The following is a 27,414-nucleotide window of genomic DNA, read 5'->3' as shown; positions in this document are numbered from 1 at the left end:
TATTATTTCTGCATGATTTGAATAAGTGGTTACTAATGTTTGTTGAATGTCAAGATATTGTTGTGCCTCTATATGTAAGAAAATAACTTATTTGTGATCGAGCTTTATGTAGATCAAATATATATTTTGTATCAACATAATCAAATTATTTCTGACTCATGAGAGATTGATCAATTCTATTGAAACTCGTCTTTTCTTCTAAAAGAAAATCACACATCTTCTAGCATTTTCATAAGATGCAATCTGTAACTGCACCAATTGCACTAATAAATGACATTTTTAATCATTTTCATGAGGTTGAAAAGATTCTTTCTTTTTGTTAAGCAATCTCAAAACCATCGGGTACTCAATGGAATTGCTTTAAAACCTTTTAAGTCTTTCAAAGATTTTCATATAACCTCCATAGTCTAGTTAGACGTAATAATCATTCATTATGCATATTCAAGTATTTCATCTATTGCCAGATTGAAACACGTCTTATTGCATCCATCACTAGAGAATATATCTCCATTTAATAATGTCAGGATTTGTGCGAAAACTCTTTATGTCCCGAGGCACAAATCGTACTTTATATATTTCAGTTATACTTTCGCACAATGGTTCATTTGTACTCCACTGACATATATTTTGATCTATAAATTATAAGTTAAAAAACATCACTTTTCTGAGTGAAATTAAATATACTTGAATAGTGCATTTTATTTGGCTAATCATTTATCTATCCACAATATATGACAGATTCAAATTTAAGATCCTCGTAACCATTTATAGCATTCAATGCTACTTCATGTCAAATATACCATCAATAATCATTTTGATATCGATTCCAATATGACATACCTTATCGAGATCTCTTCATTTTTCATCATTTTCAGGTACCTGAACCTTTGCCAAGGATTTATGAAATGTTATGTCATAGTGCTCTTTCAAAGCACTTGCCTCATTAGCAATGACCATTTTGATAATGTGCTCCTCTCCTTTCTCAAGAAATTTTACATTTGAAATCGAGTTGTTCAATCACGCTTCTGGCGTACCATAGACTCTATCCTTCAAGGACTATTTATTATAGCATTTTCAACTTATTAAAATATTGGATCAGTAAATAAATCTGACAAATTATTTGCAACATTTTGGAAATGAATTATCTCTTGAACTTCAAGTTCACATTTTTTTAACGAGGATCTAACATTCACCCTCAACCTCATTTGGGGATCCATCTTTATGTGCGGTGGAGCAATAAAATTGTATGTGCACATATCAAGTTTTAGATTTAAATTATTTGGTTCTTGACTCTGAACCAATTGTTATGGGAGAACCTTGTTGGCTTGATGCATACACGTTAAATAAACTCATTTCATACCAAATTTTATTTGAGAGATTTGTTCTCATAATCATTTGTCTAGCTATAATTGGAGGCATACAATTTTTATTAAACCAACTAGCATTATCAACATGATTTCATAGTTTGAAACTGTGCTCTTAATTTAATAATTCGAGCAAACAATCTTACAAAAGCTAATTCGTAAGTTGATACAAATGCACATGTGACCATACCATATATGTATCTATTAAATCATAATAGGAAACGGTCCACATGGCAAGTGAACGGGCCCAAATTCACCTTTTTATATGTTCCAAATAATTTCAGGGGATACAATCTCAATCTTATCTGGTACAATGAACATTTTATCACGAGAACAAGCTACAAAAGAAAATTTTTGAAGAATATATTATTTCTTCAACACATAGCCACGTGAATTCTCAATTTCTCTTGCATCACATTTGCATCGGAATGGCCAACCGATTATGCCAACTGATATTTATTATAGTAAACTTCTAGTTTACTTTTGCATGTGATTCCATCATCATCTGACGTTTGTATACAACAAACAAGAGGAAAAAATGGGTAATCTTGTACATTAATATTTATAACCCACTTTTGTTGTAGTAATTTAAAGATATTGAATCTTCCCATAATTTATAGTCTCAATATAATACTTTTTCAATTCTTCCGAAACATAAAAAGTTTCTTTTGGGACTTACTACAACCTCAATATTTAGAACAATTTTATTCTTCTGAATAGTAACAAATTAGCTCTTTCAGAACTAACAATTAATTTTGTGTACTACCACAAATTTCAGAACGCCATTCTTATGGTGGTCTCTCTTTCAAGGAAAAAAATATTATTATTGTCATGATTAAAAGTATCACATGCAAGACTTATGTCTTGACAACCAATGACAAATTTGTTTGGTTATAGCCACAACCTCTATAGGAAAGAATTATTTCTTTCTTTTTTCCTTTAATAGTTCATAATTTAACGTACCACAATATTTGTGTAGTACTCAAAGTATATATATGAACAAAATGACCATTTATGTCAAAATATTTTCTTTCAATCTCTCAAATCTCCCATAGAGGTGAGATGTTACATTCATCCAACAATACATTAACATGTTCTTATCCATACGAACACAAGTCACATTTTCTTCAAGAAATGGATCATAACCATTTGTACATGTTCCATAAGTTTTTATTAAAAACTTATTGTCATGTTTTGACATTGTGTGACTCACCTCAACATCACTTTAAGAGGTCAAACGTACCAAATGTACTACTACTTTGTATTCATTTATTTTGATGGAGGATTTACAAAACTTTTTAAATTGGATTGCATTAACAACAATGTGCCGAACTTCTCATACCACTTTGATGATAGAAATTACTTTTAACAATTACCTTTACATTTGAAGGACCATCTTAAGAAACATGTGTCCAATAACCTTTTATACAATTTTAATGGACAAAATTACCTTCACATTTGAAGGAACATCTTAAGGACCCATAATTTTCTTCCTTTTAATTGCCACAATGATGACCATCAACATTTTACCATACCCATATTCATATATTGAACCACTTGTCTTTTTAAGACATATTAATACAGTGCTACGACATTCACGTAGGAGAATGGAACAAATTAATTGAAAAAATTCATGATTATTAGTCAAAAGTATATAATTTTATGCTAGTCATATCATATCATCACTATAGTGCATTAGGACTTAAACCCAATGTCTTACCCATATAAAGATGTCTCTAGTCATTAATCAATGGGACTTGAACCCAACTTCTTATTATCATGGTGCATCAAGACTTTAACTCAATGTCTTACCCACGTAGTGCGGTGAAACCTGGATTCACCTTCTTACTCTCAACCAATGCCTTAATAAATCAAATGCGTTACCAAAAAAATAATTATCAAAAATCATAAATATAATCTGAACTTGACTTAATATACAAGAACGATGAACAAAATCAATTAATTAGAACATCTTAGAATCATATAAAAGTCCTTGTTAAAACATTCTAATAGTCCTTCTTAATATTGTTATGAAGATTATTATAATTTACTAACCATATTAGAATAACTACAAAACAAGCTTTGTTAGTACAAATAATACGTTAATAACTCAACAAGTAAATATTTAGATAAAGAAAAATAAAGAGGTGCAAAAGTAACCAACAATAATAATCCAATCAATATGTATATGCACATAACTCAATAAAACAAGATCATAAAGAACAATTTCTTTACAAATTGTTAACTTACAAAATTATTTTACCTTGTTTATAAACACAATTTTTTACCTTATTTATATTTTTTTTAATTCAATCCTTCAATAGTAGAATAATCATGTTGATAACGTGTTGTAAACTTAAGAACAAAAGAACAATTTAAATATGAAGACAAGAATAATACAAGACAAGAGGAACAATATAAGATAACTTTCTTTCTTTGAAGTGTTCATCATATCTTCAAGTGTATACAATATGAAGTCTTATGCCTCTATTTATAAAGTCGAATTGATCTGCACATCCCTCTATTCCAATAGAAAATGTTAGCCTTCATCCATGAGATCGGGGTATCACTACCAGTAGGGGCCTGCTTCCATAATAGACTTTGAAACCTCTCCTTCCCTTTCGATGTCCGATCCCGGATACCAATACAAAATGTTAGTTATAAACATGACATGACATGAATACAATGGGGAGGTTATGAAAGTAAAAGTGTAATACCTCGAAAATGACTTAGGTGAACTAGAGCCTAACATTGTTTTCATGAGGTTCTAAGGTCCTAAAATGGTTTATAATGTGGTTATGAGGCAATGTCTAAAATATTAGGTTAATCGGAAGTCAAACGTCAAGGGGCGACTAAGACGTTTGACGATTTAGTTACCTATACTTAAATGAGTTTTTATAGTTTATATAGTCAGTGTGTCAAGTTTCATGAAGTTTGGAGGTCAAACGTCTAAGAACGTCCATGACGTTCGAAAGATTTGCCATGAAACAACCTTGTGTGTCTAAGCATGTTTCATGGAGTTTTATATGTTCGTTTTGGGTGAAATTTATGTGAGAGGTCCTAAACTCGTGTACGAACATATTTGGGTTGGAAACGTACAGGTGAAATTCCCCAAGGACCAACCAAGAGTCCTTGAGGAAGGACCCATATTGGTGCCCAAAACTGCCCAAGGCAGTCCCATCTACGGATGGAAAACGACGGTCAGTGGCCTGGTCGAAGCCCCGTAAGTCAATGGCGTCGATGTATACTTATCCTAGGGAGATAATCTCCCATTTTCCAGGCTCTGACCAATCGACGAAGGACAGGACGGCCCATCGATGGCCAAGTTGTCGATGGTGACTGCATTACGTGTAGTTCACTGTTAAGTCAAGGGGTGAATTGGTAAATTCACCCCGCGTACAAATAAGGGAAAGGGAGGTAACTTGGGGGTATTTTAGGTATTTTAAGTGGGTTTATAAGTCCTAATACTTAGATGAATTCATTCTTCAAAAATCAAAACTCAATTTCCCTAAGAAATTCACTAGAACTCCATTGAATCCAAAACTTAAGGAAGAGCTTGAATTGGAGATTTGAGTGGTGATTCTTCACCAATTTCCTGGATTAACATCATTGAGGTATGATTTTTGATCCTTTAAACTCTATTCATCAGGGAGTCCAAAATTCAAAGAGATTTCTAAAGTTTTCTAAAGATGAACTTATCCAATTTTATGATCTATCCATGAGTTCTTGCATTAAAGGTTGTGAATCATTATATATTAATTATATTGATGTTAATTATATGATTTTAACTTAATTAACCTATGAACACATGTAATTCATGAACCCTAGATTTTGACTACTTTGTGGTTGACTTGATATTGACTTAATGCTTATGAATTCTAGTGTAGTTTTCTATGGGCTATTGAATGATGTAATAATTGTATTCAATTTATGTATAGTCTATCTTATATTGATAAATATATATTGAATTGACCTAGATTTATTGAGTATTATGATTTTTGTATTGAATTGATAATCACGACCATGGGTAAGGGCCTATTGTTATTGAATTGGATGATTTAGCTAAGGATTGAAGTGGAGAGAATGGATTGGTGGTGCTCTGCCTAATTCTCTTTATTTTATGTAATGTAGCTCTTGAATTATGTTGTGATTGGTATGGTCCACTTATGGTGGCGGTGCCATGTGTTTGTTGTGGCTTCGTCGGCGTTACTTTATTTATTATGATGATTATGGCCTTGTCGGATACTACTTGCAGTTATGATGATTTGTGTAGTTGATTATGTGAGTTTGATCATATCTACCTACATGTTAATTAATGTGAAAGTATGTGGTTCCTCTATTGAAGTTGCCAGGTGATCATGTTAGACTATGACTATGTCTTTATGTGTGTAGTCTTTGAGTTGGTGCATGATTCTTCCTATTTGGTTATTGAGTATTATGATGACTATATTGATGATGTTATAGTAGTGTATAGGGTGACCTAAAGATGATGAAGGTTGTGCCTATGTGCTTCTAGAATATGATATGATATATGTGATAAAGTGAAGTGATGATGATTCTTGTTTAGGTAGACTTAATTCCCTCTTCTTGATGTATGTATAAATGTGAATATGAGATGTCTTGACTTAGGATGCTAAAACCTTTTAGTCTTATATGTATGAATGATATGCGACATTGAATGATTCTAAGAAGGTCATTTGTGTGAAACCTTGAACCTAGTGGTAAGGTTATGAACCTTGAAGTGGAGAGTCGTAATGGTATCCTTTTTGTAATTAATGGTGGACTTAAGGTTGGTTAGCTGGAACGACATCATATCATCCATAGGAAAGTCATTCAACTATCTTTGTTGACATTGTAAGGCAGCCCTAGGGGACCTCTTTGATAGGGTAAATGTGATTAGGTTATGAACTAGATATGGAACCTCTTCATGTGATCCTTAATGTGAATTACTCTATGAGAACAATGGCTAGCATCGAGTGAGTATGGCAAGGAAGTAGCTCTAGTGAAGAAAGAGACTAGAGTTCAAACTACACCCTTCATATTCCTTAACCATGTGTCTAGATAGGATGTGTCCAAGTTCTACCATTGGCAAGTAAAACACCTTCCATCGGAGTAGGTTGCAACTCCAGACTCCATGCTTTGCTACCATGTTCTATGTCGGTTTTTGCCTATTATCATCATATGGGATACCTACTAGTATTTGAGAAGTCTATGAAGTTTAGGAGGTGGTATGGTACGCTACCTTTAAGCTTTGAAGATGTTAGTGAGAGTCCCTAGGTCTTCTCCAAGACCATTACTTGAATGTGCTCTATGTGATGAGTGTCTCTTAATGAACTAATGAATTAATGACTTATGTAAGAAAGCATGTAAATGAATAGGTACCTAATCTAGAGTGACTTTAAGGATTTCCTAGTTAAAGTGTGAAGGGGGCATGCAGGATGTTTTCTTCATGTTTTATCTAGGGCAGTCTTGAGAATGAATCTAGTTAGGGAAGTTGGTTGATACTTTAGACATGATCTAAACTTAGGAAGTCTTAAGGATTATTTAGGTAACCTTGAAGAAGGTGTATGACGTTCTCTTCTAGGAGTACTTAAGTAAGTCTTTTGATAGCCTTGGTAAGGAGAATGTTATATTATACATGTTATGTGCTTTGGGGTCTTGTAAATGTATATGTCTCATTATAAATAGTCTTGAGGATCATTTAGGCATGCTTAGAGAGGGTGTATGGGCGGTCTCTCTTTGTATTACTTAAGTGAGTCTTAGGATAACTTTTAGTGGGAAAATTACATGCTAGAAGGTGACTAAGATGAAGTTGAGAGACTTCGCTGTAACAGTGAAAGAGTTCACTGTAATAGTGAATTAGCTCACTGTAAGGTTTCTCTTAAAATGTGATAAATTCTCTATGTTTTTTCTTATGTGATTCTAAGGTGCTAAATGTTGTTCTTATGATATTATTATGATATTTAAATCAAAAGATGCATATTTCCAATAAATGTACGTTTTCATGATTTTTATACATTATGTCATACTTAGTACATGTGTTTGTACTAATTCCATATATATTTCTATCTCTTATAGTGGTTGGTAGGTGAAGAGCATCGGGAAGCAAGACTTGGATTATAGCATCAAACAAGTGAAGTTGAAGTATGCCCTCTCTTGATTCGAGGGCATAGTTATCTTAGGTTTCTTTAATATTGAAGTGTTGTAATAGACTAAATATTTCCATATTTTAATGTATGGGTCGTGTCCCAAGTATTCTCGTGTCTAAGCTTTGATGATATTGAGACTTAGTATTTTCTATAATTTTTAATGAAGGATATTATTAAAGATATTCTTAAAGTTTTGTAAAATTTTTTAATTTCGACTACTTTTCATTATGTATATGTGATGAACAAATGGTTACAAGAATAATGATTATAAAGTTGGAGGTTATGGAGATTATGTTTATCTTCATAATGAAGAAGGTTATGTTATAACTTTTTGGTGTAGTGGAAATCCACATTATATTATTTTATAACAGTTATACATGTATTATAATAATAAATTACACATTTATCCTATCAATTTACTTTTAAATGTATGTTAATTTACAACAAATCAAATTAATGCATGTAAAAAGTTCTATCAATTTTTTTTGGATTATTTGTCTAGTTAATTACTTAATGACTTTTAGTTTCTTTGCTTAACTTCTTGTTAATTATTTACTTTGGTGGTATGGCAGTGACTATTAATTGTAATTAATTTCTTTTGTATAGTTTCTCTACAATACTCTGTCAATACAAATATTAATTTTTTAAAAGTTATTTGTTATTTACTCTAATTTAAGTTACTTAATTTCTTAATCATATTCAATACATTACTTAATTGGTTTTAGTTATCCTTTGTTTACTTTATTGTGTTTTAGCTATTGATATTTATTTTTAATTTATAGTCTCTTATTTTTATGAGTATAATAAACTTTAGCTCACTAAGTATTTCTGGAATCAAGAAGTAACAATTAGCTCACTGATGAATTTTAATTTCTATATAACTAAATTTTGTATAATTAATACCTACATAATTAATGCATGTGTAATCAAATTTGCATATTTAATACCTATTGTAGTAATACAATTATACCTGCATAACTCTATAAAACTATCACACGATACCTTAAGGAAATATATCTTAGTTGTTGACATTAAGAATCTAGATTAAAAGAGACTCTTTATATATCATTCAAAAGTGAATTGTATATATTTTCCTTACCAAGGAAGATTAATTAAGGGCATCTCCAACCCAAACACAAAAGTGTCAAAACTATTTTTGGTGTAATCAACTCCAACCCACTTCACCAAATTTTACACCAAAAACAAATCTTTTTCTCTCTCTTCACTATTATATTATTATATCTTATTTCATTTATGTTTTCTTATGTCATAAAACATATTCTTTTTAAAACATTCACCAAATATTATTTTATATTATTTCCTTTTATAATCATTTAATATAAAATTATTATGTTTTGTTGTAGTTTTTAAAATTACTATGTATTTTATATTTTAAATTTGATATATGTCAATTGATACTCTGTTGAATTATTTGTTTAAAATTTATATGTTTGCATTTTTAAGTTTTGTGAAGGTTAATTGTAGTTTATATCCAATTATAATATATAGTTGAATTAACATAAATTTAACTTTTAAAAGTCATATAGAGAAAAATTAATTTATAAAAAATCTAAATTTTATATCAAAAATTAATATTATAAAAATATTACATGAAAAATAATTAAATATACAAGAGATTTAATTATAACATGCAATTTATATAATGTTTAATTAAGAATTTATTAATTAAATAATATTATAATATTCAAAAAGTGAATTGGTGTGATGAATAGTGTTATAACAAATATGGTGTAAACACTATTGAGACACCAAATTTGGTGTGGATCAGAGCTCAAGACACCAAATTTTACGCCAAATGTAAGATTTGATGTAAAATTTGGGGGAAACTACACAAGTACCCTCTCAACCTATGCTCGAAATCTCAGAGACACACTTATACTATATTCAGGTCATATTACCCCCCTGAACTTATTTTATAAGTAATTTTCTACCACTTGTCGGCCTACGTGGCACTAGCTTTAAAAAAAAAGTCAACCAGCGTTGACCCACAAGATAGTGCCACACAGACGAAAAAGGGATAGAAAATCATTAATAAGTTCAGGAGGGTAATAGGACCTTAGTATAGTATAAGTGTCTCTGAGATTTCGGCCATATGTTAAGGGGGTACTTGTACATTATCCCTAAATTTTGGTGTTGGGTTGGAGATGGCCTAAGTATCATTTTATACTTTTTTTGATTTTCTGAGTATTTTATAATTAAAAAAAAATAGAGGTTGATGATAAACTACAATACAAGAAAGAGAAACTGGATAAACAATTTTATGAAGAGTATAAAAAATAAGAGTGAAGTGACAAAAATATATGTAAACTGTGTATTTTTTTAAAATTTTATATCTAAATAATTGGGAGTGTGAGTTTTATACATAAATTATCATTCATTAGTTTGAGAAACACAACTCTCTCTTTTAATATTTCTCATTATGGTGTGTGTATTACACTCTCTTTTATTTAAAAATAATTGTCACATAACACTCTACCATAAAAAAATAATAATCTATTCACACCCAATTTTTGCCTAATATTTTCAAAATTAATACTTGTAAGTTATAAGTATTTTATTCATAAAATAGTTCAACATACATGTTTTGCAAATGTTGATTTAATTTATTCATAATTATTTTTAATTTTGGAAATATTGGGATATTCATTAATTTATTTTACTTAAATTTCAACTATCATTGTTTTTGTTATAGTCAGTTGAATATATTGAGAATATTGTCCTAGTTTAATTAACTTATTATTCTTTATTAAGTTGCACTTTTTATATGTGATTGATTATATTTGTTCATATTCATTTAAATATTTTTAGCACGGTTTAGAAATACATTTAAACACAAATAAAATTGCATACACCAATATTTAATTAGCACATGATTTTTGGCACATAATTTTGATAGCTCATAATTTTATCGAAAAAGTAATTTTAAATTATCTATATAATCATTTACTTTGTTCCAAAATAAAAAAGGTGGTAGATAATCTTTTGAAATTAGGTGAAATTTTTTAGATTTTTTAATTCACAAAAGATTATTTCTCACTGTTCATTTCTTCTCAAGCGAACAATTCATCGAAGTCTGACCAACCCACCACTTAGCCTTTCTTTGTGACTTTGGCGTTCACCACCCTAAGACTCCCATTTCAGTGTTTTCTTTGACTATTTACCAAAGGCACATTATGACGTTTCGGATGCTTGAATACCCATTAATTCCAAAATGAATTATATATCTTATGCAGAAATTTCATAAAATTGATATACATTTGCTTAAGAGCACTCGTTGGTCAAAAGTTGGGATGAGTGCTTAGGTTGAGAATCTAAAGTAATTGGCTCTGTTGTTTGCGTTCAATATTTGATTTTAACCTATGACATTTTTATGAACTCCTATTTCCTTTTTCTTTCCGATTGATTCTCTTTCCTTTTAATCATACTTTCTTTGTTCTTCTTCTTTACTTTGTCTTTCAATTTCTTCGTTTACTTTTTCATTTAGTTTTTAAACTCTTTTATCTAATGCTATTTTTGTTAACTTTTATTGAAAAAATATTATTCTGTTTAAATAATTTTGCTCTTATATTTTATTATCGATAATAATTTTATGTTAATTTTTATTTTATGAGATTATACTGATATATTTTTATTATTGTACACAATTTAACATTAAGGAAAGGTCATCACCCATGACCTTAAAATCCTGGATCCTCCAATATTATTAACTATTGTTGACACCCAATTTTGATCGACCTTTAACCTTTTTTGGGAATGTTATTCAATTAAATACGTATTTTAAAATATATTTTGAGTTTAAAATTTTAGTTGATTTTTTCTAAATATTATATATTTTAGTATGCCTGCTTAATCAAATTATCATAAATATTATTAAAATATTTTAGAATTTATTAGTAAAAAAACTCGAAATATTTATTCTATTCAAATGTTTCAAAAAATAGTGATTTAATTATAAATATAAATAAATAAATATTATAATATTTATAGCATAATTGGATGACATTTCTTTAAATTTTCTACAAATTCATTTAAATTCTAGTCTAATCAATTCCAGTGCTATTTCAATAGTAACTACCCTTTCATCTCAATGCTAACCAATTCTATTTCAATTTTATTCATTCCAACTCCTCAATTCAATCTGATTTTTAGACTTCATATTTTAAGCTCACCCGTCCTTACTCCAAGATTGAATCTTAGCCTTTCGTCTATTTTGAAATCGACGGATGAGATCAAAACTCCTATTTTAGTATCTAAAATACAAAACCCCTAAAGTTTCTTTATTCTTCTTCTTTCTCCTCCCAAGCGTCACAAACCTGGGTCCTTACCGTCTTCCAATGAGAATCGCCATTGTTGGCGAGAACAACAGCCGCAAACCACCACCACTCCTCCTCAGTTTTCCTCTTACCTCTCCCTCGCTCCTCTCTCTTACCCTATCCTCTCCTTTCTCCCTCTCGTCTCTTCTCTCGGACGAGAACGAAGAAGAAAATCACCGCCTCCCTCTCGTCTTTCCAACAACGAGCAGCCACGCGAGGCCATCGGCGAAAACCAATAGCCAATCGCGAGGACCACCAGCCAACAACAACACCAACGAAAAAAATAGCTTCGAGAACCAGCAATACATGCGATGGCGAGCAACAAGTGAGCTCCGACGCCCCCTCTCTTCTCTCTTTCTCCGGCGAAACAACAACAACAAGGTGAAATAGCGCTGCTTTCGTCTCCTCTCTTCTCCTGACAGCGACCAGATACGGGAAATCATGCAATAATTCCAATCGACGAATGAAAAGGCAACCCATGACAACAACAACTCCAACCAAGCGAGCTTCGACGAAGTCCAAAATTAAAATCGGTGAAAGACGTATCTCAACAGATCTGTCTCATGTATTTTCTTTCAATCAATTGTTATTTCATATATCCAACGGTATGCTGTTCCTATTTTGATTATAATTTACTATGATTGCTTTAAATGTTTTTATAGACAATAAAATTTGCGTCGAGAAAACAATAACCGCGAACGAAAAATTATAGCCATAATCGATTTATTATTTCAAGTGCAAGTGTTACAATCTCTATGATTCCTCTAAATTCGTCTTTTCAAATATAATTCAAGTGATTTGAAGCATGATCTTGAACTTGATCTTGATCTTGGACTTGAATTTGAACTTGGACTTGATCTTGATCTTAGACTTGAACTTTATCTTGATCTTGAATTTCTAGTTGAATTCAAGGGCTTGGAGATTTATCTTGAATTCAGTGATCTTGATCTTGATCGTTCTTGAACTTGATCTTGACTTCTTCATGGACTTGGACTTGATCTTGATCTTGACTTGAACTTTATCTTGATCTTGTCTTTCTAGTTGAATTCAAGGGCTTGGAGATTGATCTTGAATCCGGTGGTCTTGATCTTGATCGTTCTTGAACTTGATCTTGGACTTGAAATTTACCTTGATCTTGACTTTCCAATTGAATTCAAGGGCTTGGATCTTGATCTTGATCGTTGTTGAACTTGATCTTGGACTTGAACTTAGACTTGGACTTGATCTTGACTTGAACTTTATCTTGATCTTGACTTTGTAGTTGAATTCAAGGGCTTGGAGCTTGATCTTGAATCTGTTGGTTTTGATCTTGATCGTTTTTGAACTTGTTCTTGACTTCTTCAAATCTTGAACTTGAACAGTTGAATTCTTAAATTCTTGAATCCTTGAATTCTTGAACTTGTAGAGAAATTTATGGTTTTTGATCTACGAGCTTTCTCTAGCTTCTTGTTTAGAATTCTTAGTTCCATTTTTCTGAATTATGAGACCCCTATTCATAGTTTTAGAATGGAGGAGTTGCGATTGGTACAGGACTCCCTTCGGACAATCAGCTTTAAGTGAACTATCATATGGACTTTATGGAGCGTGCTTTAATTAAATTTATATTTATTTAATTTAAATAACTACATCAATTATATTAATCCATAATATTTATTTGGACTAATATATTCATTAATTTAATATAATCCGAACAACTTTATAAATTTATATTTAATAAAGTTTAAGTGACTATAAATGCCCCCTTCTTCAAGTCTTGTCGAGATATTTTATTTTTCAAAGACTAGACTTGAAGTATTTGAAGACTTCAACTTGGATACTTGGAGATTTTGAAGACTTCATCTTGAATCAATTTTAATCATTAGGGTTTGCCTCCATAGAGTCGCCACCATTCGGTGCAAGTATGAAGTTTTATGAATGATTACTCATAACTTTAACTCTTACAACAGATAATGTTGGAACATTTGGTTTGTTTTGACACTCATGCAACTAAACTTAGAATATGGTTCTAAGTGCCTGCGTACCTCGATGAAGAGGATCAAGTCACAACATAATTCTGGAGAAGTGAGTGATTTTTTTGTTGTGTCGTACACAGTTTATACTCTTGCGTGTCAGGAGTGACATGTAGTTTAGGCTCATACCTTAAGGAGCATTTCAATTCAAAGATTTAGCTCAAATTTAAAGAGCTTCATGATATACATTTTAGACTCATGTCTAAAGGAGCATTTTAGCTCGATGATTCAACTCAAACTTGAAGATTTAAGAGACATATAGTGTTTCAAGGAGCATTTCAACTTGAAGATTTAACTCAAACTTGAAGATTTAAGTGACATACATTTTAAGCTCGTGTTTGAATGAACATTTCAACTTGAAGATTTAACTCTAACTTGAAGATTTAAGTGACATACAATTTAAGCTCTTGTTTGAAGGAGCATTTCGACTTGAAGATTTAAGTGACATACAATTTTAGCCGTATTTCAAGGAGCATTTCAACTTGAGAATTTAAGTGACGTACAGTTTAAGCCCGTGTTTCAAGGAGCATTTCAACTTGAAGATTTAATTATGACTTGAAGATTTAAGTGACATACAATTTAAGCTCGTGTTTTAAGGAGCATTTCAACTTGAAACTTTAAGTGACATACAGTTTAAGCCATATTTCAAGGAACATTTCAACTTGAAAATTTAAGTAACATACAATTTAAGCTCGTGTTTGAAGGAGCATTTCAACTTGAAGATTTAACTCTAACTTGAAGATTTAAGTGACATACAATTTAAGCTCGTATTTCAAGGAGCATTTCAACTTGAAGATTTAACTCAAACTTGAAGATTTAAATGACATAAGGTTAAGCTCGTGTTTTAAGGAGCATTTCAACTTGAAAATTTAACTCAAACTTGAGGATTTAAGTGACATACAGTTTAAACTCGTGTTTCAGTAAGCATTTCAACTTGAAGATTTAACTCTAACTTGAAGATTTAAGTGAGCTTGTGTTTTAATGAACATTTCAACTTGAAGATTTAAGTGACATACTATTTAAGCTTGTGTTTCAAGGAACATTGTAACTTGCAGTTTAAGCACATGCGTTAAGGAGCGTCTAGATATAAATTGACTCTTCAAAGTCATCATCGGATGCACACTTGCCCCCAATTAGGAGTTTTTCTATATCTTCATCTTCATGAGGTCCATAAATAGGAGATTGTTGATCTCTCTTAAAGTCATGCTTAATTCCATGTCATGTGCACGAGTTGACAACACTTCAAATGTATTGGGCTTTAATCCTTGCAAAATGTAGTGAAAACCCCAAATCATACCTTGGATGCACATTTCAATGCTAGAAATTTCACTAAGGCGATCTTTGCAGTTGAGGCTTAGACTTCTCCAGCGATTGATAAATTCATAAACTAACTCATCTTCACCTTGACGAGCTTTGGTAATTTCCATCATACTAACGGCACGTTTTGTGCTATAGAAACGATTAAGGAACTCTTGCTCTAATTGCTCCAAACTATCTATAGAATCAGGTTCAAGATTTGTGTACCAATCAAAGACATTTCTCTGAGAGATCAAATAAACTCTTTAACAAGATAATTACCATATGTCCCAGCAGCATTGCAAGTCTTGATAAAGTGCACTATATGTTGTTTGGAATTTCCTTCAAACTGTTGAAGCTTAGGAGGTTGATAACCCTTATACATTTTCAAGTTATCAATCCTTTGTGTATATGGCTTTGCATATATGAGAGGAAATTTGAATGAATACTCAGATTTATCTTCGATAGCCTCTATGATAAAGTTCCTTAACTGATCAATTGGAATCAAACCTATATCTGAGATATGAATCTCTTTGATCTTTGTTTGCTTTACGCAAGAAAATTCTTTGTCTTGAATTTTAGAAAACTTCAGAGGTGATTGACTTGATCTTCTTTCAATCATGTTATCCATCTTATTTGGTAGCTTTGAAAGTTTAGCATCTTGTTCGCGTGCGCACTTTGTCAGGCCTTCAATTGCTTTAGTTAAGCTTGCTAGTTGTTCTTCTATAGCGGAAGACATTTTTATTTGATGCTTGAAAAGTTGAGATGAGAGGTAGAGATTGTCCCACTGGGCGTGCTATAATTTGTAGACAGTAAAATTCACGTCGAGAAAATAATAATCGCGAACGAAAAATTATAGCAACAATCGATTTATTATTTCAAGTGCGAGTGTTACAATCTCTATAATTCCTATAAATTCATCTTTTTAAATATAATTCAAGGGCTTTAAACCTTGATCTTGAACTTGAGATTTATCTTGATCTTGATCTCTATATTTATTTATCTTGATCTTGGACTTGGACTTGATCTTGATCTTGGACTTGAATTTTAACTTGATAATGAATTTCTAGTTGAATTCAAGGGCTTGGAGCTTGATCTTGAATTCAGTGGTCTTGATCTTGATCGTTCTTGAACTTGATCTTGACTTCTTCATGGACTTGGACTTGATTTTGATCTTGATCTTGACTTGACCTTTATCTTGATCTTGACTTTCTAGTTGAATTCAAGGGCTTGGAGCTTGATCTTGAATTCGGTGGTCTTGATTTTGATTGTTCTTGAACTTGATCTTGACTTCTTCATGGACTTGGACTTGATTTTGATCTTGATCTTGACTTGACCTTTATCTTGATCTTGACTTTCTAGTTGAATTCAAGGGCTTGGAGCTTGATCTTGAATTCGGTGGTCTTGATTTTGATTGTTCTTGAACTTGATCTTGACTTCTTCATGGACTTGGACTTGATTTTGATCTTGATCTTGACTTGACCTTTATCTTGATCTTGACTTTCTAGTTGAATTCAAGGGCTTGGAGCTTGATCTTGAATTCGGTGGTCTTGATTTTGATTGTTCTTGAACTTGATCTTGACTTCTTCATGGACTTGGACTTGATTTTGATCTTGATCTTGACTTGACCTTTATCTTGATCTTGACTTTCTAGTTGAATTCAAGGGCTTGGAGCTTGATCTTGAATTCGGTGGTCTTGATTTTGATTGTTCTTGAACTTGATCTTGACTTCTTCATGGACTTGGACTTGATTTTGATCTTGATCTTGACTTGACCTTTATCTTGATCTTGACTTTCTAGTTGAATTCAAGGGCTTGGAGCTTGATCTTGAATTCGGTGGTCTTGATTTTGATTGTTCTTGAACTTGATCTTGACTTCTTCATGGACTTGGACTTGATTTTGATCTTGATCTTGACTTGACCTTTATCTTGATCTTGACTTTCTAGTTGAATTCAAGGGCTTGGAGCTTGATCTTGAATTCGGTGGTCTTGATTTTGATTGTTCTTGAACTTGATCTTGACTTCTTCATGGACTTGGACTTGATTTTGATCTTGATCTTGACTTGACCTTTATCTTGATCTTGACTTTCTAGTTGAATTCAAGGGCTTGGAGCTTGATCTTGAATTCGGTGGTCTTGATTTTGATTGTTCTTGAACTTGATCTTGACTTCTTCATGGACTTGGACTTGATTTTGATCTTGATCTTGACTTGACCTTTATCTTGATCTTGACTTTCTAGTTGAATTCAAGGGCTTGGAGCTTGATCTTGAATTCGGTGGTCTTGATTTTGATTGTTCTTGAACTTGATCTTGACTTCTTCATGGACTTGGACTTGATTTTGATCTTGATCTTGACTTGACCTTTATCTTGATCTTGACTTTCTAGTTGAATTCAAGGGCTTGGAGCTTGATCTTGAATTCGGTGGTCTTGATTTTGATTGTTCTTGAACTTGATCTTGACTTCTTCATGGACTTGGACTTGATTTTGATCTTGATCTTGACTTGACCTTTATCTTGATCTTGACTTTCTAGTTGAATTCAAGGGCTTGGAGCTTGATCTTGAATTCGGTGGTCTTGATTTTGATTGTTCTTGAACTTGATCTTGACTTCTTCATGGACTTGGACTTGATTTTGATCTTGATCTTGACTTGACCTTTATCTTGATCTTGACTTTCTAGTTGAATTCAAGGGCTTGGAGCTTGATCTTGAATTCGGTGGTCTTGATTTTGATTGTTCTTGAACTTGATCTTGACTTCTTCATGGACTTGGACTTGATTTTGATCTTGATCTTGACTTGACCTTTATCTTGATCTTGACTTTCTAGTTGAATTCAAGGGCTTGGAGCTTGATCTTGAATTCGGTGGTCTTGATTTTGATTGTTCTTGAACTTGATCTTGACTTCTTCATGGACTTGGACTTGATTTTGATCTTGATCTTGACTTGACCTTTATCTTGATCTTGACTTTCTAGTTGAATTCAAGGGCTTGGAGCTTGATCTTGAATTCAGTGGTCTTGATCTTGATCGTTCTTGAACTTGATCTTGACTTCTTCATGGACTTGGACTTGATTTTGATCTTGATCTTGACTTGAACTTTATCTTGATCTTGACTTTCTAGTTGAATTCAAGGGCTTGGAGCTTGATCTTGAATTCGGTGGTCTTGATCTTGATTGTTCTTGAACTTGATCTTGGACTTGAACTTTGACTTGGACTTGATCTTAACTTGGACTTTATCTTGATCTTGACTTTCTAGTTGAATTCAAGGGCTTGGAGCTTGATCTTGAATTCGGGGGTCTTGATCTTGATTGTTCTTGAACTTGATCTTGGACTTGAACTTTGACTTGGACTTGATCTTAACTTGGACTTTATCTTGATCTTGACTTTCTAGTTGAATTCAAGGGCTTGGAGCTTGATCTTGAATTCGGGGGTCTTGATCTTGATTGTTCTTGAACTTGATCTTGGACTTGAACTTTGACTTGGACTTGATCTTAACTTGGACTTTATCTTGATCTTGACTTTCTAGTTGAATTCAAGGGCTTGGAGCTTGATCTTGAATTCGGGGGTCTTGATCTTGATTGTTCTTGAACTTGATCTTGGACTTGAACTTTGACTTGGACTTGATCTTAACTTGGACTTTATCTTGATCTTGACTTTCTAGTTGAATTCAAGGGCTTGGAGCTTGATCTTGAATTCGGGGGTCTTGATCTTGATTGTTCTTGAACTTGATCTTGGACTTGAACTTTGACTTGGACTTGATCTTAACTTGGACTTTATCTTGATCTTGACTTTCTAGTTGAATTCAAGGGCTTGGAGCTTGATCTTGAATTCGGGGGTCTTGATCTTGATTGTTCTTGAACTTGATCTTGGACTTGAACTTTGACTTGGACTTGATCTTAACTTGGACTTTATCTTGATCTTGACTTTCTAGTTGAATTCAAGGGCTTGGAGCTTGATCTTGAATTCGGGGGTCTTGATCTTGATTGTTCTTGAACTTGATCTTGGACTTGAACTTTGACTTGGACTTGATCTTAACTTGGACTTTATCTTGATCTTGACTTTCTAGTTGAATTCAAGGGCTTGGAGCTTGATCTTGAATTCGGGGGTCTTGATCTTGATTGTTCTTGAACTTGATCTTGGACTTGAACTTTGACTTGGACTTGATCTTAACTTGGACTTTATCTTGATCTTGACTTTCTAGTTGAATTCAAGGGCTTGGAGCTTGATCTTGAATTCGGGGGTCTTGATCTTGATTGTTCTTGAACTTGATCTTGGACTTGAACTTTGACTTGGACTTGATCTTAACTTGGACTTTATCTTGATCTTGACTTTCTAGTTGAATTCAAGGGCTTGGAGCTTGATCTTGAATTCGGGGGTCTTGATCTTGATTGTTCTTGAACTTGATCTTGGACTTGAACTTTGACTTGGACTTGATCTTAACTTGGACTTTATCTTGATCTTGACTTTCTAGTTGAATTCAAGGGCTTGGAGCTTGATCTTGAATTCGGGGGTCTTGATCTTGATTGTTCTTGAACTTGATCTTGGACTTGAACTTTGACTTGGACTTGATCTTAACTTGGACTTTATCTTGATCTTGACTTTCTAGTTGAATTCAAGGGCTTGGAGCTTGATCTTGAATTCGGGGGTCTTGATCTTGATTGTTCTTGAACTTGATCTTGGACTTGAACTTTGACTTGGACTTGATCTTAACTTGGACTTTATCTTGATCTTGACTTTCTAGTTGAATTCAAGGGCTTGGAGCTTGATCTTGAATTCGGGGGTCTTGATCTTGATTGTTCTTGAACTTGATCTTGGACTTGAACTTTGACTTGGACTTGATCTTAACTTGGACTTTATCTTGATCTTGACTTTCTAGTTGAATTCAAGGGCTTGGAGCTTGATCTTGAATTCGGGGGTCTTGATCTTGATTGTTCTTGAACTTGATCTTGGACTTGAACTTTGACTTGGACTTGATCTTAACTTGGACTTTATCTTGATCTTGACTTTCTAGTTGAATTCAAGGGCTTGGAGCTTGATCTTGAATTCGGTGGTCTTGATCTTGATTGTTCTTGAACTTGATCTTGGACTTGGGCTTAGACTTGATCTTGATCTTGACTTGAATTTTATCTTGATCTTGACTTTCTAGTTGAATTCAAGGGCTTGGATCTTGAATCTGGTGGTCTTGATCTTGATCGTTCTTGAACTTGATCTTGGACTTGAACTTTGACTTGGACTTGATCTTAACTTGGACTTTATCTTGATCTTGACTTTGTAGTTGAATTCAAGGGCTTGGAGCTTGATCTTGAATCTGTTGGTCTTGATCTTGATCGTTCTTGAACTTGATCTTGTCTTCTTCAAATCTTGAACTTGAACAATTGAATTCTTGAATCCTTGAACTTGTAGAGAAACTTATGGCTTTTGATCCATGAGTTTTCTCTAGCTTCTTGTTTGGAATTCTTGGTTCCCCTTTTCTGAATTATGAGACCCCTATTTATAGTTTTAGAATAGAAGAGTTACGATTGGAACCTCCCTTTAAAAGTCTCCTAGTGGGAGTAACTTTCAGAGGTAGTGGAATATGAAAAAGAGGAGAGGAAAACGTGAGAAACAGAAAACAAAAACTAGCAATTAGTTAAGAAACTGAGAAGTGAATTTCTTAAATAAATCAATCAACACTCTAAGAAGACTCTTAGTTTGTGAACAAATACCAATCTTTATTTCCTTGAGATTCGAAGAGTGATCTGGAACAATTTCTTTCGATAACAAAATCAACAACAAATATTTCGGCTGCATCTTGTTGTTGTTTTGACTTTTAAATTCCTTCATACTTGGATAAAAGGGGTTATTTTAGAATTAAATAAAGTCAATTTATTTTTTATGCAGAGTACAAATATGTCAAGCAAAAATTAAAGTTGAATACCTGAAATACCATTACAGCAACTGGTTAATATTGAAGACAGATTTGGTACTATTTTTTCTAAAGGGAATGCCATTTTTGGAAATTTGAAGTATAGTACAATCTAAACTATGACGATACAATTAAGCTTATACAACACTTAAATGAGAACCTGAAATACTCCCAACTCCAGTTAAAAAAGGAGTTCAACTCTCCTTTCAATATATATAGTAATGTAAAGTAAAATAAAGTATATTTTGGGTACAATGCAACAATTTTGTTGCAGGGAGACCACAGATACAACTAAATTAAATAAGAATGGAAAAGAAAAAAAATCTTAATTCTCTATATACGTAACAATCTACATAAATGTATATCTGCTTTGAAGTTGGAAAACAGAAGCTTTACCAAGTATTTGGTTAAAGTGAGGGGAAAAAAGGGCAGAAAGAATCAATGTGTTGTAGTTAGGAATTAATCAAGAAGGCTGTTTGCAAGAGCTTAGGACGGAGTCCTCTAGAAATTGGGTAAGTTGTGAAGTGTACAATTCTGGGTCATTTCTGAAATGATCAACGTGAGGTGTAGAAACGAAGTTGCAAGCTCTAACATCGCGACCAATTCTTCGTTGCTCTTCTACAAAGGACTCAACCGAAACTGCAGGAATGACTCTGTCGGCACTGCTGTATATGTATAATTGAGGGCAACTTGGTTGCCGGGATGTTAATAGATCTAGAACGTCAGAAAGCCTCCTGCAATTTCATCCAACCATCAATGTAAGTACAAACACGAAACTATTTTGGCACTTGCTATACACACTAGTGACTTATACTTCTGTTAAAAATACTGCAGGCTGATAAACATTTGCATTAAAGGTAATTCTGGAAGACATCTCCTTACCTATTTACAGTGGGAAGGTTTAAAACCACCTCAAAGAACTTCTCCAGTACTAATAGCAATGCTTCTTCAGTTACTGCAGGCTTAGTTTCCACAGAAGTTTTGGCTTCTATTGACACGTCTCTGTCGTTTAAAGTCATGATGCGTTTTGTTGCAACACTATTCTTCTTCAAAAAGGCAGCAGAGAATCCAGAAGCCCAAACCTTGATACAAACAAACAAGGGGACTTGACAAGTTAGCTTAACCTTACCAAAGCAAAGATTAACCTTTGTTATATGCAACTACACAAGTACTAGCATCCCCTCCCTCCTCCTAATGTTCTCTGCTGACCCACAGGCCATCCACCTTCCCTTGAAGACTAAATCAAGAATGAACAACTTCCACATTATCAAGTAAAAGAACATATTTTGAAAAGTAGGCTGCATGTTTAAGGCCTAAATAGAAGAAAGCAACATGATCAAAATAAGAGAACAACAGGTCCAAATAAGAGTACAAGCAACTGAGCAATTCCTAAATGCCTAACCCCCGACTATGTATGACTCTTGTAATACTTATCCAATAAAATCATGTCATGGTTGGATTTCAATAGAAATGTACGGCTCTTAACAATTGCACTGCATTAATCTTTGGAAATAAGACTATGCTCGAAGATACATTATTCTGACACTTGTACATGAAATAGAATGATTTTTGCTCAGGTGTAATATCACCTGTAATTCGGATACAGAGCCAATTTCGTAAGGGATTGAGCCACTTATATTGTTCTCATAGAGCCAGCCTTAGCTCAAAGAGCTTCTGGTATTTTTGAAGAGTTGAAGGAATGGATCCCAAAAAAAAAAGATTGTTTCATAGAAGATTCAAGACATTTAAACTTGTTAGATTTCCTGAATCTGGTTGTATTGCACCTAATAATCCGTTGTAACTGAGGAAAAGTTTGAGTTATTTTGGAGAGTTTCCAAGTTCTGCTGGAACTGTTCCGGTGAAGTTGTTGAATGAAAGATCGAGAACTCACCAAGACCTTCCACATTCCTCCAAAAACCATATGGAAGATTTCCCCGAGAATTGATTAGATATAAGAAGAAAACGGCCAAGGCTTTCAGGCCAGCAAGGGAAGGTTCTAGATCTCCAGTCAAATTTTGAACAATAAATCAAGACACCTGAAATCTTCAAGTTGTCCAAATTCAGAAGGGGTTTTCCCAGTAAAAAAAATGTTAGAAAGGCGAAGATGGGTCAGATTTTTGGACACCACTAGCTCAGATGTGATAGGATCAGAGAAGCTGTTGTTTGTCATGTCAAGAACTGTCAGAGAATTTAAACCAGCTAGCGGACAAATGTTCCCACTGAACTTATTGTGAGAAGAGTTAAGTTTATTGAGATTTTTTAGAAGGGAAAGATATTCAGGAAGTGGACCTTCAAAGGAATTGTTGTAAAGAGTAGTCAAGTCCAGCTCTGATAGAAATCTTAAAGTTGGTGGCAGTTATCCTGAAAGTTAGTTATCAGCAAAGGCCAGTTTTTCATGCTTCCTGCAGTAGCCTTAGCTTGGTGGGACTGGACCAGAAAATTCATCCTCAGTTAGCTGAAGAATAAAAAGATTCTTAAGCCTACCAATGGCATCAAAAATAGAGCCTGAAAATTGATTAGCCAAGTAATCAATGTGTACTAAGCAATTTGTCAATTCTCTTGGGGTAGTTACTAACAACTGGTTTCCATAGAGGTAGTTCACACAGCCTCTGAAGCTTTCCTATTTCCACTGGAATTCTTCCGGAGAGCATGTTATGGAATAGGTACAAATATTCCAAGTTAGTCAAGTTTCCTGTTTCAGGCTGTATATTTCCAGTAAAGTTGTTACTGTTGAGGAGGAGGCATGTGAGACTTTCTAGCCTGTCAAAGCCTCATGGAAGCATTCCTCCAAATTTGTTACTGGAGAGATCTAGTAGTCGCAGGGACGTGTGCAGTTTAGTAGCTCCAAGGGGAAATTCCTCGATGGCTTAATCTCAGCCAGAATAAGTAGGCTTAAAGCTTGAACCGTGTAACAAAAGTTACACAGAATGCTTCCTGTTAAATAGTTGTCAGAGCGAGCTAAACACTCAAGATGCTTTCACGTTTTCAAGCATAAGAATAGTTTTCGAAGAGCAGGCTGCATGGTTAAGGCCATAAGATAGAAAAAAGCAACATGATAAAAATATGAGAACAGCAGGTCCTGATTAGAGTCCAACTCAACTGTGCAATTCTGAATGGCTAAAAACTGATTATATACAATACTTGTAATAGTTGTCCAATAAAAGCATGAAAAGGTTGGATTTTAATAGAAATGTATAGCTCTAAACAAGTACTCTGCATTAACTATCAGAAATAAGACTACTCTCCAAGAAACACTAAAATGCTATCTTATTATCACAATTTTTGAGTCAGCAATACCTGTGGATCTGGAGCTGCCACAGGGGCAGAATCAACAATACAACCCTTAATATTTCTCATTAAAGCGTGATCTTGTATCTGAAACTTTTCCAAAATGACACCATAACTGTAAGGCCAAGAGAATTAAAAAAAGTCAATCAATAATTATGAAGCTAGTATTAAGGAAAATGTAAATAGTATGTTTTCGTTCTCTTCCTAGACTAATGAGTGTGATGAAGAACTCACGTTAACCATCCAGTATTACTGAAAGTGTGGAAGACCAAGTTCTTTCCGTGCTCTTCTTCCAACCAATCAACTAGATGATTAACAAGAAGTTCAATATGTTGCTCTGCCTTTCCCCCGACTTGATAGCTTATAATCTCAGACATTGGGAAAGTAAACGTAATGACATGGTATCCTCTTGATGCATACCACTCTGCATATCTCTTTAGATGTTTTTGCTTTGCACCTAACCATCCCAACAATACTACTAGTGTCTTAGACTTTAGTGGTGAAGAATGAGAATTCCGTGATGCATTTGGGTCAGGTAAGTGCCATGTATACAATACCTCGGAAGGTGAAGAAGGAAGTGTATATGTATATGTGGAGGGATTAGCAGACTTGGACAATGTTGCTGATTGATAAGAGTTGAGCAATACAGAAGAGGTAGGAAAAGGAAGGGTTGAAAGAGAAGTAAAAGTGGTGTTATTTAGAATAGGAAGGGCGACAGGTATTGTGGTGAGGTAGGAGGATACATGGGCTAGCTTAGAAATAGATATGTGAGATACCCAAGATGTTATCTTTTTGTTTTCTTGGGGATTGTTGTGTAATGATTTAGACGGCCATAATTTTTCATGAAGATCAGTAGATACAGAAGCTATAGCAACTGCAGATGCTGCAACTATAGGTCTTTGGAGGATTCCAGACAAGTAAGCCATGATGATGATATACTTGTTTGTATGTTTTGAGGGTGAAGAGAAAAAGAAATTGGGCTGCCAATATAGATGAACTATAATGACAGCCCCACAAGCAAGAATATATAGCTGTCACAAAAAAACGCACACGAGATTAATTCAACATAATACGGAAAAGGTCCACATAGTAAACGCGTGCGTGAACCTTGTTTACAAATACACATGCTAACAAGACAAAATATTCCCTTTCCTTGACCTAATTTTGATTTTCATCTAATTAACAATTGGTCAAAACTCAAAACTCAATAAGGGAAAGGGAAAAGATAGACGTTGGGCGTCTGGTTTGTTTTTTATGAAAAAAAATAATAGGTTTTACCCATCCATCATGAGGGTGGGAAGATCGGCTCTTAAATAAACAAACATAAGCATTATAGATTGATTGTAAGAGGAACACCATACCTGAGAGACGAATAAACCAAGTTTCTTCTTTCTTCTTCTGATAAGGAAAAAGGAAAAAGGAAAAAGGAAAAAGGAAAAAGAGAACAGTCTTATATTTCTTGTTAAGATTTCCCACCTTGCCTTTCCGGAATAAGAGGCCACTCTTGTTTTTTCTTTTTAAAAATTGCATTATTTTACTTTACTAAATTATTTCTCATAATATTTTTAATGAAAAAAATAGCATGCTCTACCTAACTTATACAATCTATTTATCATTCATACATATATTCTTAAGAAACAATTCATACATGTATATTAAAAAAATAAAATCCGTAGCTAACATTGTATTTCATAGCAATTACTTTTCAATTAAAATCTGTTGGTTATGTAGCAAGAATTGATGGGAAATAGAGGGAAGGAGAGGAATATGAAAAGTTGAGAACTTGAAGAGTTGAAACTTGAAAAGTCCTCTTATGCTTTAATGAAAAGGCATTTGTCCCTCATCGTCGTAGTCGCTCGCTTCGGCAAATGATATTGACTAACGCGACCCGACTAGGATCCGCACGCGACCTGTTTTATTTGAACTTTCCCATTTTATTTAAATTTCCCGCCATGACTGTTCTGAAAGGTTGCAACTTTCAGGAACAATCAGTACCATTTGAAAGGTTGCAAACTTTCATTAATGGTCGTGTGAATTCTGAAAGGGTTGCAACCTTTCAGAACATATTCTTCTTGCCTATAAATACCACTCAATCTTCAGAATATTTGCTAACGAATTTTCTGATCTTCTTCTTCTTATTCTGCACACATTTCTCTTCGTATACTTTCCTGCTGTGGATTGATTCGCTGACAGTAGAGTTTTTGGTATCTATACTCGGCTGATTAAGATCATTTTACCCAAGGAGGTTGTATTCCAAATCAAACCTCGGATACTAGAGGGGAATAATTTCCTTAAGGGGACACTGTGAGTTCAGCGGACTTGATCTTTTTCCGATTTAAAAGATTTTTTCAAATTCTGGTACGTTCTTACAGATTTTGGTTTCTTTTTTGTAAATTAAATTTCTGTTCATCTCTCTTACTGGTTTTATAAATTTCTGTTACTTCGTGTTTCTGAACAATTTATTAGAATCAGTAATTTTTGGTTTTGATAACACATATCGATAACAATCTTAAGGAAAATATTTTTTTAAAGCTGTGTTTTTGGTGGAGACAAAAATCTTCGTGATTTTATACTCCTTTATGTCTGCAATTATAGTTTATTGCTTACTTAGATTGTACCGACTTTTGTTTATCAAAAATGGCAAACAATGTGTTACAGTGGCTGTTGCTGCACCAACCCGAACTGTTGTACCACAAGCAGAGAAATCGGGTAAATTCACAGGTGTGAATTTCAAAGGATGGCAGCAACGAGTATTTTTCTGGCTTACCACTCTTGGTCTGCAGAAATTTACAAGTGAAGATACTCCAGTTCTTGCTGATTATATGCCAGAAAGAGAAAAATTCATGATTATTGAAGCATGGAAACAGGCAGACTTCCTATGTAAAGGCTGCATTTTGAGTTCTTTAAAGGATGACTTATATAATGTCTATAGTGCAATAACAACTTCAAAAGAGTTGTGGGATGCACTTGAGAAGAAATATAAGACAGAAGATGCATGCTTGAAAAAATTTGTGGTTGCAAAGTTTTTAGACTATAAAATGGTAGATAGTAAAACTGTTGGATCACAAGTGCAGGA

At 33.5% G+C, this 27,414-nt stretch overlaps 1 protein-coding gene across 1 annotated transcript; it reads right to left on the bottom strand.

Moving 5' to 3' along the window:
* Positions 1 to 21,216: 21,216 nt before the first annotated feature.
* On the bottom strand, positions 21,217 to 25,838 carry LOC107011827 (transmembrane protein 53). Its single transcript, XM_015211483.2, has 5 exons — positions 25,700 to 25,838; positions 24,573 to 25,369; positions 24,348 to 24,453; positions 21,933 to 22,132; positions 21,217 to 21,784 (listed from the first exon to the last, which is right to left on the bottom strand). Exons 2-5 carry the CDS (start codon positions 25,262 to 25,264, stop codon positions 21,514 to 21,516), a joined length of 1,269 nt encoding a protein of 422 aa, XP_015066969.1. The 5' UTR covers positions 25,265 to 25,369; positions 25,700 to 25,838; the 3' UTR covers positions 21,217 to 21,513.
* Positions 25,839 to 27,414: the final 1,576 nt, after the last annotated feature.

Source organism: Solanum pennellii, chromosome 2 (genome assembly GCF_001406875.1).
Source record: "Solanum pennellii chromosome 2, SPENNV200".
NCBI lineage: Eukaryota > Viridiplantae > Streptophyta > Magnoliopsida > Solanales > Solanaceae > Solanum > Solanum pennellii.
The sequence above is the reverse complement of the archived record's forward strand: the minus strand, read 5'-3'. Positions and strand labels throughout refer to the sequence as shown.

Bases quoted from the DNA above. Each gene is read 5' to 3' on its own strand.
- LOC107011827 (XM_015211483.2), bottom strand. From the start codon at position 25,264: ATGGCTTACTTGTCTGGAATCCTCCAAAGACCTATAGTTGCAGCATCT. The intron at 22,133-24,347 runs GTATTGCTGACT...GTTTGTATCAAG, and splicing joins TGGCAGCTCCAGATCCACAG to GTTTGGGCTTCTGGATTCTC. The intron at 21,785-21,932 runs GTAAGGAGATGT...ATGAAATTGCAG, and splicing joins AACCTTCCCACTGTAAATAG to GAGGCTTTCTGACGTTCTAG.